The sequence below is a fragment of the Procambarus clarkii genome, chromosome 19 (genome assembly GCF_040958095.1).
Source record: "Procambarus clarkii isolate CNS0578487 chromosome 19, FALCON_Pclarkii_2.0, whole genome shotgun sequence".
In the NCBI taxonomy this organism is placed as follows: domain Eukaryota; kingdom Metazoa; phylum Arthropoda; class Malacostraca; order Decapoda; family Cambaridae; genus Procambarus; species Procambarus clarkii.
Window position 1 is genome coordinate 44,291,074 of NC_091168.1, and position 12,844 is coordinate 44,303,917.

General features: G+C 43.1%; 1 protein-coding gene across 1 annotated transcript in view; it reads right to left on the reverse strand.

Annotated features, from left to right (window-relative positions):
- The window catches only part of LOC138366469 (ankyrin repeat and death domain-containing protein 1B-like), a 174,390-nt gene extending 164,753 nt beyond the window's left edge, over nt 1–9,637 (reverse strand). The window contains exons 1-2 of the mRNA XM_069327520.1: nt 9,523–9,637; nt 751–1,166 (exon numbers count right to left, since the gene is read on the reverse strand). Coding sequence (XP_069183621.1) covers nt 751–1,166; nt 9,523–9,637 — 531 coding nt within the window. The remainder of the gene's footprint in view (nt 1–750; nt 1,167–9,522) is intronic.
- Nucleotides 9,638–12,844: the final 3,207 nt, after the last annotated feature.

The following is a 12,844-nucleotide window of genomic DNA, read 5'->3' on the forward strand; positions in this document are numbered from 1 at the left end:
AGGAATTTAATACCCTATTAATACCACCTCACCCCATCCACCTCACTCAAATGAAGATATAAACAAATCGAAGATGAGTAAGTTCTATTCAGTTGTGTATGTGTAAACTAAAGTCTTTGAAAATGTAATAAGTTTTACGAAACACGCTCAAGTGTCGCGTCAGACTAGAAATAAAAATGAATCTTGGAGAATTGATTTTTGAATTACCACCAACAGTGAAAAGAAACGTACGAAAGATGGAGAAAATTCGTGTTAGAATTATTAATCTTACTTTTTCGGTCATATTTAATAATATATGTCTACAGGAAAGACTGCTACCAAAATATACTTATATATATATATATATATATATATATATATATATATATATATATATATATATATATATATATATATATATATATATATATACATATATATATATATATATATATATATATATATATATATATATATATATATATATATATATATATATATATATATATATATATATTGCTAAATTTTTAGCCCTTGCATTTATATGTTGAGTTATATTCTGAGAGGGTTGGGAAAGAAGAATAAGAGAGGAGCTAACGGATAGGTGCAAAGGGTCTAGGAGGGAGCAGTTGACCAAAATGAAGGTGGGAGTTCTTGGGAGAGAGTAGGATCGGGAAAGGAAATTGGAAAGGTGCTGGTGGCAGGTCCTTAGCATAAAAGAAAGGGTATAGGAGAGGAGACGCCAACACGTCACATCTCACAAGCCCTTACCATTATTTCCAGTTGTGGTATATCAGCAGCAAGGTCAGAGCGAGGTGTCTTCTTCAGCCACCATTCTGCAAGGTGTTGACCAGCCAGCCTTGCCTCATCTCGAGGTGTGTATCCCTTGTTGTCCCTAGCATTGCGGTCGAGACAAGCGTCCAACACCAAGTACTGCATCTCCTCTAGAGCTCCACTACTGGCTGCCATGTGTAGTGCTGTTCTCTGTTCGTTATCAGTAGCATGGCGGTCACAATTGGCAGTGTTCACTAATAGCATCATAATTTCTATTTGCTTATTTAAGGTAGCAAAGTGCAGTGGTGATAATCCTTTGTAGTTTGGAGGGTTGGGGTCAGCACCAGCTTGAAGCAGTGTCTCCACACAAGACTGTTTGCCAGCCCTCGCTGCATTGAGTAGAGCCGTGCAACCTGCCCAACAAAACACAACATGTTAATAATTCTGCATAAGCAAGGACGTTCCAACTTCGTTGAAGCTCATATCGTGTTTCGTTAAAACTTAGTAAGTCGTTAACCTTGATAATAGTAGTTAATAATTGTACACACGTATATTTAACCATGTTGCCTATCCAATATTTTCCTAAATCCATTTAATAGATAAGTTTCTCCATTTTAAAACCATTCCTTTGAGTTCTGACTTGGTTTGACAGTTGGAAATACACCTTCCCTCAACTCTGAAGTGAATGTAAGATAAGTTCTCTTACCCTTTCCTTCTAAATAAAGGTTTCTGATATTTGAGATTAATCCTTCCAACTTCCATCCAACTCTGAAAGAATTCAATAGCATATATATATATATATATATATATATATATATATATAACTGAAAACTCACACCCCAGAAGTGACTCGAACCCATACTCCCACAACTGGTATGTACAGGGACGCCTTAATCCGCTTGACCATCACGACCGGACATAAGGAAGTGATAGCCGAGGCTATATGAACCACTTCCCCGCCGGCACTCGGATGGTAATCTTGGGCATAGCATTTTATCAAATCACCTCATTCTTTGGGGCACACGTGAGGAACACAAATGCAAACAAGCCTGAATGGTCCCCAGGACTATATACAACTGAAAACTCACACCCCAGAAGTGACTCGAACCCATACTCCCACAACTGGTATGTACAGGGACGCCTTAATCCGCTTGACCATCACGACCGGACATAAGGAAGTGATAGCCGAGGCTATATGAACCACTTCCCCGCCGGCACTCGGATGGTAATCTTGGGCATAGCATTTTATCAAATCACCTCATTCTTTGGGGCACACGTGAGGAACACAAATGCAAACAAGCCTGAATGGTCCCCAGGACTATATACAACTGAAAACTCACACCCCAGAAGTGACTCGAACCCATACTCCCACAACTGGTATGTACAGGGACGCCTTAATCCGCTTGACCATCACGACCGGACATAAGGAAGTGATAGCCGAGGCTATATGAACCACTTCCCCGCCGGCACTCGGATGGTAATCTTGGGCATAGCATTTTATCAAATCACCTCATTCTTTGGGGCACACGTGAGGAACACAAATGCAAACAAGCCTGAATGGTCCCCAGGACTATATACAACTGAAAACTCACACCCCAGAAGTGACTCGAACCCATACTCCCACAACTGGTATGTACAGGGACGCCTTAATCCGCTTGACCATCACGACCGGACATAAGGAAGTGATAGCCGAGGCTATATGAACCACTTCCCCGCCGGCACTCGGATGGTAATCTTGGGCATAGCATTTTATCAAATCACCTCATTCTTTGGGGCACACGTGAGGAACACAAATGCAAACAAGCCTGAATGGTCCCCAGGACTATATACAACTGAAAACTCACACCCCAGAAGTGACTCGAACCCATACTCCCACAACTGGTATGTACAGGGACGCCTTAATCCGCTTGACCATCACGACCGGACATAAGGAAGTGATAGCCGAGGCTATATGAACCACTTCCCCGCCGGCACTCGGATGGTAATCTTGGGCATAGCATTTTATCAAATCACCTCATTCTTTGGGGCACACGTGAGGAACACAAATGCAAACAAGCCTGAATGGTCCCCAGGACTATATACAACTGAAAACTCACACCCCAGAAGTGACTCGAACCCATACTCCCACAACTGGTATGTACAGGGACGCCTTAATCCGCTTGACCATCACGACCGGACATAAGGAAGTGATAGCCGAGGCTATATGAACCACTTCCCCGCCGGCACTCGGATGGTAATCTTGGGCATAGCATTTTATCAAATCACCTCATTCTTTGGGGCACACGTGAGGAACACAAATGCAAACAAGCCTGAATGGTCCCCAGGACTATATACAACTGAAAACTCACACCCCAGAAGTGACTCGAACCCATACTCCCACAACTGGTATGTACAGGGACGCCTTAATCCGCTTGACCATCACGACCGGACATAAGGAAGTGATAGCCGAGGCTATATGAACCACTTCCCCGCCGGCACTCGGATGGTAATCTTGGGCATAGCATTTTATCAAATCACCTCATTCTTTGGGGCACACGTGAGGAACACAAATGCAAACAAGCCTGAATGGTCCCCAGGACTATATACAACTGAAAACTCACACCCCAGAAGTGACTCGAACCCATACTCCCACAACTGGTATGTACAGGGACGCCTTAATCCGCTTGACCATCACGACCGGACATAAGGAAGTGATAGCCGAGGCTATATGAACCACTTCCCCGCCGGCACTCGGATGGTAATCTTGGGCATAGCATTTTATCAAATCACCTCATTCTTTGGGGCACACGTGAGGAACACAAATGCAAACAAGCCTGAATGGTCCCCAGGACTATATACAACTGAAAACTCACACCCCAGAAGTGACTCGAACCCATACTCCCACAACTGGTATGTACAGGGACGCCTTAATCCGCTTGACCATCACGACCGGACATAAGGAAGTGATAGCCGAGGCTATATGAACCACTTCCCCGCCGGCACTCGGATGGTAATCTTGGGCATAGCATTTTATCAAATCACCTCATTCTTTGGGGCACACGTGAGGAACACAAATGCAAACAAGCCTGAATGGTCCCCAGGACTATATACAACTGAAAACTCACACCCCAGAAGTGACTCGAACCCATACTCCCACAACTGGTATGTACAGGGACGCCTTAATCCGCTTGACCATCACGACCGGACATAAGGAAGTGATAGCCGAGGCTATATGAACCACTTCCCCGCCGGCACTCGGATGGTAATCTTGGGCATAGCATTTTATCAAATCACCTCATTCTTTGGGGCACACGTGAGGAACACAAATGCAAACAAGCCTGAATGGTCCCCAGGACTATATACAACTGAAAACTCACACCCCAGAAGTGACTCGAACCCATACTCCCACAACTGGTATGTACAGGGACGCCTTAATCCGCTTGACCATCACGACCGGACATAAGGAAGTGATAGCCGAGGCTATATGAACCACTTCCCCGCCGGCACTCGGATGGTAATCTTGGGCATAGCATTTTATCAAATCACCTCATTCTTTGGGGCACACGTGAGGAACACAAATGCAAACAAGCCTGAATGGTCCCCAGGACTATATACAACTGAAAACTCACACCCCAGAAGTGACTCGAACCCATACTCCCACAACTGGTATGTACAGGGACGCCTTAATCCGCTTGACCATCACGACCGGACATAAGGAAGTGATAGCCGAGGCTATATGAACCACTTCCCCGCCGGCACTCGGATGGTAATCTTGGGCATAGCATTTTATCAAATCACCTCATTCTTTGGGGCACACGTGAGGAACACAAATGCAAACAAGCCTGAATGGTCCCCAGGACTATATACAACTGAAAACTCACACCCCAGAAGTGACTCGAACCCATACTCCCACAACTGGTATGTACAGGGACGCCTTAATCCGCTTGACCATCACGACCGGACATAAGGAAGTGATAGCCGAGGCTATATGAACCACTTCCCCGCCAGCACTCGGATGGTAATCTTGGGCATAGCATTTTATCAAATCACCTCATTCTTTGGGGCACACGTGAGGAACACAAATGCAAACAAGCCTGAATGGTCCCCAGGACTATATACAACTGAAAACTCACACCCCAGAAGTGACTCGAACCCATACTCCCACAACTGGTATGTACAGGGACGCCTTAATCCGCTTGACCATCACGACCGGACATAAGGAAGTGATAGCCGAGGCTATATGAACCACTTCCCCGCCGGCACTCGGATGGTAATCTAGGGCATAGCATTTTATCAAATCACCTCATTCTTTGGGGCACACGTGAGGAACACAAATGCAAACAAGCCTGAATGGTCCCCAGGACTATATACAACTGAAAACTCACACCCCAGAAGTGACTCGAACCCATACTCCCACAACTGGTATGTACAGGGACGCCTTAATCCGCTTGACCATCACGACCGGACATAAGGAAGTGATAGCCGAGGCTATATGAACCACTTCCCCGCCGGCACTCGGATGGTAATCTTGGGCATAGCATTTTATCAAATCACCTCATTCTTTGGGGCACACGTGAGGAACACAAGGCAATGCTATGCCCAAGATTACCATCCGAGTGCCGGCGGGGAAGTGGTTCATATAGCCTCGGCTATCACTTCCTTATGTCCGGTCGTGATGGTCAAGCGGATTAAGGCGTCCCTGTACATACCAGTTGTGGGAGTATGGGTTCGAGTCACTTCTGGGGTGTGAGTTTTCAGTTGTATATAGTCCTGGGGACCATTCAGGCTTGTTTGCATTTGTGTTCCTCACGTGTGCCCCAAAGAATGAGGTGATTTGATAAAATGCTATGCCCAAGATTACCATCCGAGTGCCGGCGGGGAAGTGGTTCATATAGCCTCGGCTATCACTTCCTTATGTCCGGTCGTGATGGTCAAGCGGATTAAGGCGTCCCTGTACATACCAGTTGTGGGAGTATGGGTTCGAGTCACTTCTGGGGTGTGAGTTTTCAGTTGTATATAGTCCTGGGGACCATTCAGGCTTGTTTGCATTTGTGTTCCTCACGTGTGCCCCAAAGAATGAGGTGATTTGATAAAATGCTATGCCCAAGATTACCATCCGAGTGCCGGCGGGGAAGTGGTTCATATAGCCTCGGCTATCACTTCCTTATGTCCGGTCGTGATGGTCAAGCGGATTAAGGCGTCCCTGTACATACCAGTTGTGGGAGTATGGGTTCGAGTCACTTCTGGGGTGTGAGTTTTCAGTTGTATATAGTCCTGGGGACCATTCAGGCTTGTTTGCATTTGTGTTCCTCACGTGTGCCCCAAAGAATGAGGTGATTTGATAAAATGCTATGCCCAAGATTACCATCCGAGTGCCGGCGGGGAAGTGGTTCATATAGCCTCGGCTATCACTTCCTTATGTCCGGTCGTGATGGTCAAGCGGATTAAGGCGTCCCTGTACATACCAGTTGTGGGAGTATGGGTTCGAGTCACTTCTGGGGTGTGAGTTTTCAGTTGTATATAGTCCTGGGGACCATTCAGGCTTGTTTGCATTTGTGTTCCTCACGTGTGCCCCAAAGAATGAGGTGATTTGATAAAATGCTATGCCCAAGATTACCATCCGAGTGCCGGCGGGGAAGTGGTTCATATAGCCTCGGCTATCACTTCCTTATGTCCGGTCGTGATGGTCAAGCGGATTAAGTCGTCCCTGTACATACCAGTTGTGGGAGTATGGGTTCGAGTCACTTCTGGGGTGTGAGTTTTCAGTTGTATATAGTCCTGGGGACCATTCAGGCTTGTTTGCATTTGTGTTCCTCACGTGTGCCCCAAAGAATGAGGTGATTTGATAAAATGCTATGCCCAAGATTACCATCCGAGTGCCGGCGGGGAAGTGGTTCATATAGCCTCGGCTATCACTTCCTTATGTCCGGTCGTGATGGTCAAGCGGATTAAGGCGTCCCTGTACATACCAGTTGTGGGAGTATGGGTTCGAGTCACTTCTGGGGTGTGAGTTTTCAGTTGTATATAGTCCTGGGGACCATTCAGGCTTGTTTGCATTTGTGTTCCTCACGTGTGCCCCAAAGAATGAGGTGATTTGATAAAATGCTATGCCCAAGATTACCATCCGAGTGCCGGCGGGGAAGTGGTTCATATAGCCTCGGCTATCACTTCCTTATGTCCGGTCGTGATGGTCAAGCGGATTAAGGCGTCCCTGTACATACCAGTTGTGGGAGTATGGGTTCGAGTCACTTCTGGGGTGTGAGTTTTCAGTTGTATATAGTCCTGGGGACCATTCAGGCTTGTTTGCATTTGTGTTCCTCACGTGTGCCCCAAAGAATGAGGTGATTTGATAAAATGCTATGCCCAAGATTACCATCCGAGTGCCGGCGGGGAAGTGGTTCATATAGCCTCGGCTATCACTTCCTTATGTCCGGTCGTGATGGTCAAGCGGATTAAGGCGTCCCTGTACATACCAGTTGTGGGAGTATGGGTTCGAGTCACTTCTGGGGTGTGAGTTTTCAGTTGTATATAGTCCTGGGGACCATTCAGGCTTGTTTGCATTTGTGTTCCTCACGTGTGCCCCAAAGAATGAGGTGATTTGATAAAATGCTATGCCCAAGATTACCATCCGAGTGCCGGCGGGGAAGTGGTTCATATAGCCTCGGCTATCACTTCCTTATGTCCGGTCGTGATGGTCAAGCGGATTAAGGCGTCCCTGTACATACCAGTTGTGGGAGTATGGGTTCGAGTCACTTCTGGGGTGTGAGTTTTCAGTTGTATATAGTCCTGGGGACCATTCAGGCTTGTTTGCATTTGTGTTCCTCACGTGTGCCCCAAAGAATGAGGTGATTTGATAAAATGCTATGCCCAAGATTACCATCCGAGTGCCGGCGGGGAAGTGGTTCATATAGCCTCGGCTATCACTTCCTTATGTCCGGTCGTGATGGTCAAGCGGATTAAGGCGTCCCTGTACATACCAGTTGTGGGAGTATGGGTTCGAGTCACTTCTGGGGTGTGAGTTTTCAGTTGTATATAGTCCTGGGGACCATTCAGGCTTGTTTGCATTTGTGTTCCTCACGTGTGCCCCAAAGAATGAGGTGATTTGATAAAATGCTATGCCCAAGATTACCATCCGAGTGCCGGCGGGGAAGTGGTTCATATAGCCTCGGCTATCACTTCCTTATGTCCGGTCGTGATGGTCAAGCGGATTAAGGCGTCCCTGTACATACCAGTTGTGGGAGTATGGGTTCGAGTCACTTCTGGGGTGTGAGTTTTCAGTTGTATATAGTCCTGGGGACCATTCAGGCTTGTTTGCATTTGTGTTCCTCACGTGTGCCCCAAAGAATGAGGTGATTTGATAAAATGCTATGCCCAAGATTACCATCCGAGTGCCGGCGGGGAAGTGGTTCATATAGCCTCGGCTATCACTTCCTTATGTCCGGTCGTGATGGTCAAGCGGATTAAGGCGTCCCTGTACATACCAGTTGTGGGAGTATGGGTTCGAGTCACTTCTGGGGTGTGAGTTTTCAGTTGTATATAGTCCTGGGGACCATTCAGGCTTGTTTGCATATATATATATATATATATATATATATATATATATATATATATATATATATATATATATATATATATATATATATATATATATATATATATATATATATATATTATATATATATATATATATATATATATATATATAATATATATATATATATATATATACATATATATATATATATTATATATATATATATATATATATATATATATATATATATATATATATATATATATATATATATATATATAATATACACTTATACATATATATTATACAATATATATATATATATCAATATATATATCAATATATATATATATATATATATATATATATATATATATATATATATATATATATATATATATATATATATATATATATATATATATATATATATATATATATATATATATATATATATATATATAAAAGCGAGCAAGAAGTAAGCCTGGTCTCTTCCTGAACCCTTCCAATTGTGAAGTAGTATCCTCCAACCCAGACATCGTAGCTAGAAAAAGGTCTGCCTTGCCTGGAGCCCATGTCATTAGGGCCGAGAACAGCACCCTTCTTGGAGCCCCCCTCGGGTCTAACGCCATTGAGGAGATCCTTGACAAGAAAATCGCAAACCTTAGGAGGATGGATGATAGAATAGGTGACATCGATGCCCACGATGCTTTATATCGCCTCACCAAATGTCTATTCCTTCCGAGGCTAACCTACTTTCTGAGGTGCGCCCCATCTTACGACAACCGAAAGCTTGAAGAGTATGACCTCTTACTGAAGACCATGCTGGAAAAAGTTGTTAACCTCTCCCTCAACGAATGCCAGTGGAAACAAACCACTCTTCCTGTCAGGCTCGGTGGCTTGAGTGTCCGCACCGCCACCCAAATTGCTATCCCAGCCTTCCTGTCTTCCTCCTCAGCATCAGATGACCTGGTTAAGAAAATTCTACTTGACACACTGAGTGATGTAGCGGGGATACAGGACCCCCAGTACACGGAATGCGACACGAAATGGGGTGGCATGGCAGACCCAGCACTCAGACCAGCCATGCCGAAAGCCAAGAAACAATCCAGTTGGGACAGCCCCATTGTAGACAAAGAAGCCACAGCTTTGCTGGTGGCAGCAACAACCCCCAGTGATCGTGCACGCCTCACAGCTGTGAAAGCTCCCCATGCAGGGGACTTCCTTTTGGCAGTCCCTATTTCTGCGACACGCACACGTCTTGATCCGCAGGAGCTCCATATTGCAGTCACTCTCCACCTTGATACCCCTATCCACACTGTTCATAGGTGTATTTGCAGCGAGGCAGATGCTGACGAATATGGATTGCATAGCTTGCACTGTGGAAAATCTGGTGGTTGGCACACTAGACACGATGAAGTCAATGACATCATTAAAAGAAGCCTTGCCTCTGCTCAGTGTCCAGTGGAGAGAGAGCCCTGCAACCTACTGAACCGTGACTCTGTTAGCTTTGCCGACCGACCAGACGAAATCACACTGCGCCCGTGGAAGGGTGGCAGACAGTTGGCATGGGACTATACTAGCGTATCCACCTAGGCAACCACATACATCAACCTCTCTGCCGGGCAAGCAGGAGCCGCGGCGACACACAGAGAAAGACACAAGTCAGCCAAGTACAGGCAATTAGATCACCGGTACAACTTCGTTCCAATATGGTCTGAGACCCTAGGCCCATGGGGAGAGAGTGCAAGAACGTTTCTTAAGGATCTTGGTTCCAAGCTCATTGACAGTACAAGAGACCCTAGAGCGGTAAGTTTTCTCTTTCAGCGCCTCAGTGTCACGATCCAGAGGGGGGAATCCCCGCTGCATCCTTGGTTCCTGCCCGGCGTCGGAGGAGTTCGAGGAAATCTACAGCCTCTAGGAAGCGAACTTTTTCTTGTGTCCTCTTAATGTTAAATTTTTTGTATAAAATCAGATATGTAACTGTATAACCTTGCATAATAAAGTGTACACCGTAAAAAAAAGGAGGGTGGTAGGAGAAGCGAACAATCATATGTATTCAGAGTTAAATGATAAGTTCTTCTCTGAATGCTCTGTGTTCCCTTCTCTGAGGCTGTGGGTCCCTATAATTGCACCAGTGGTGGTACCCCCTATATATATATATATATATATATATATATATATATATATATATATATATATATATATATATATATATATATATATATATATATATATATATTTATATATATATATATATATATATATATATATATATATATATATATATATTTATATATATATATATATATATATATATATATATATATATATATATATATATATATATATATATATATATATATATATATATATACATATATATATATATATAAATAAGCAAACAAGCCTGAATGGTCCCCACCCAGCAAACACAAATCATCTACACAACGTTCGCCTATCTCTTCCCATAGGTGTGGGAATGATTTGCATTGAGAATGGTGCAGGAGAGCCTTTGAGAAACTTTTACTCAAAAAATCCAAACACAAAGGTTTAATTATAAATTGTTTTTCTACAATTATTTTCTTCCAAATGTAAAACAAATAGTTTTTACATGTTTAAATATAAAATTTATGGTGTTTTTTTTGTAAAATTCATTAATAAATTGTGAATGATATATATTGGCTGAGTGAAACCTTTAAAATCCATTTAGTTATAATATGAACAGAAAAAAGTAGTTTTCCAAATTTTCTAAAAATCGCTCTTTTTAACACAATTTGACTCCTTATGCGTTCCACTAAACACTAATATCATGTTTAAATATATAATTTATGTATTATTCCCTAAGATAATTTATCTAAATTATAAAAGTTGCTGGAAAGTGGTGAGAAAGAATCTGAAAACGTTTTGTTGTCTTATATTGGCGTGTTCTTATTAACTAGAGTGAGTAAGAGTGAGCGAGAGTGGGTAAGAGTGAGTAAGAGTGACTGAAGGTGAGTGAGAGTGCCAGAGAGTGTGTAAGAGTGAGTATAAGTAAGAGTGACTGAGAGTGAGTAAGAGTGACAGAGTGAGTAAGAGTGAGAGTAAAGTGATTGAGAGTAAGGGTGAGTATGAGAGTAAGAGTGATTGAGAGTTAGAGTGAGAGTAAGAGTGATTGAGAGTTAGTGAGAGTAAGAGTGATTGAGAGTAAGAGTGATTGAGAGTAAGAGTGATTGAGAGTAAGAGTGATTGAGAGTAAGAGTGATTGGGAGTAAGAGTGATTGAGAGTAAGAGTGATTGGGAGTAAGAGTGATTGGGAGTAGGAGTTAGAGTGAGAGTAGGAGTAAGAATGAGAATAAGAGTGATTGAGAGTAAGAGTGAGTAAGAGTAAGAATGAGAGTAAGAGTGATTGAGAGTAAGAGTGATTGAGAGTAAGAGTGATTGAGAGTAAGAGTGATTGGGAGTAAGAGTGATTGGGAGTAAGAGTGATTGGGAGTAAGAATAAGAGTAAGAATGAGAGTAGGAGTGATTGAGAGTAGGAGTGATTGGGAGTAGGAGTGATTGGGAGTAAGAGTGATTGAGAGTAAGAGTAATTGAGAGTAAGAGTATGAGAGTAAGAGTGAGAGAGTGAGTATGAATGGGTAAGGGTGACTGAGAGTGAGTAAGAGTGACAGAGTAAGAATGACAGAGTAAGAGTGATAGAGAGTAAGAGTGACAGAGAGTAAGAGTGACAGAGAGTAAGAGTGACAGAGTAAGAGTGACAGAGAGTAAGAGTGACAGAGAGTAAGAGTGACAGAGAGTAAGAGTGACAGAGAGTAAGAGTGACAGAGAGTAAGAGTGACAGAGTAAGAGTGAGTATGAGAGTGAGTAAGGATGACTGAGAGAAAGAGTGAGTAATAGTGCGTAAGAGTGATTGAGAGTTAGAGTGAGAGTAAGAGTGATTGAGAGTTAGTGAGAGTAAGAGTGATTGAGAGTAAGAGTGATTGAGAGTAAAAGTGATTGAGAGTAAGAGTGATTGAGAGTAAGTGATTGGGAGTAAGAGTGATTGAGAGTAAGAGTGATTGGGAGTAAGAGTGATTGGGAGTAGGAGTAAGAATGAAAATAAGAGTGATTGAGAGTAAGAGTGAGTAAGAGTAAGAATGAGAGTAAGAGTGATTGAGAGTAAGAGTGATTGAGAGTAAGAGTGATTGAGAGTAAGAGTGATTGGGAGTAAGAGTGATTGGGAGTAAGAGTAAGAGTGAGAGTAAGAGTAAGAATGAGAATAAGAGTGATTGAGAGTAAGAGTGATTGGGAGTAAGAGTAAGAGTAAGAATGAGAGTAGGAGTGATTGAGAGTAGGAGTGATTGGGAGTAGGAGTGATTGGGAGTAAGAGTGATTGAGAGTAAGAGTAATTGAGAGTAAGAGTATGAGAGTAAGAGTGAGAGAGTGAGTATGAATGGGTAAGGGTGACTGAGAGTGAGTAAGAATGACAGAGTAAGAGTGACAGAGAGTAAGAGTGACAGAGAGTAAGAGTGACAGAGAGTAGGAGTGACAGAGAGTAAGAGTGACAGTAAGAGTGACAGAGTAAGAGTGACAGAGAGTAAGAGTGACAGAGTAAGA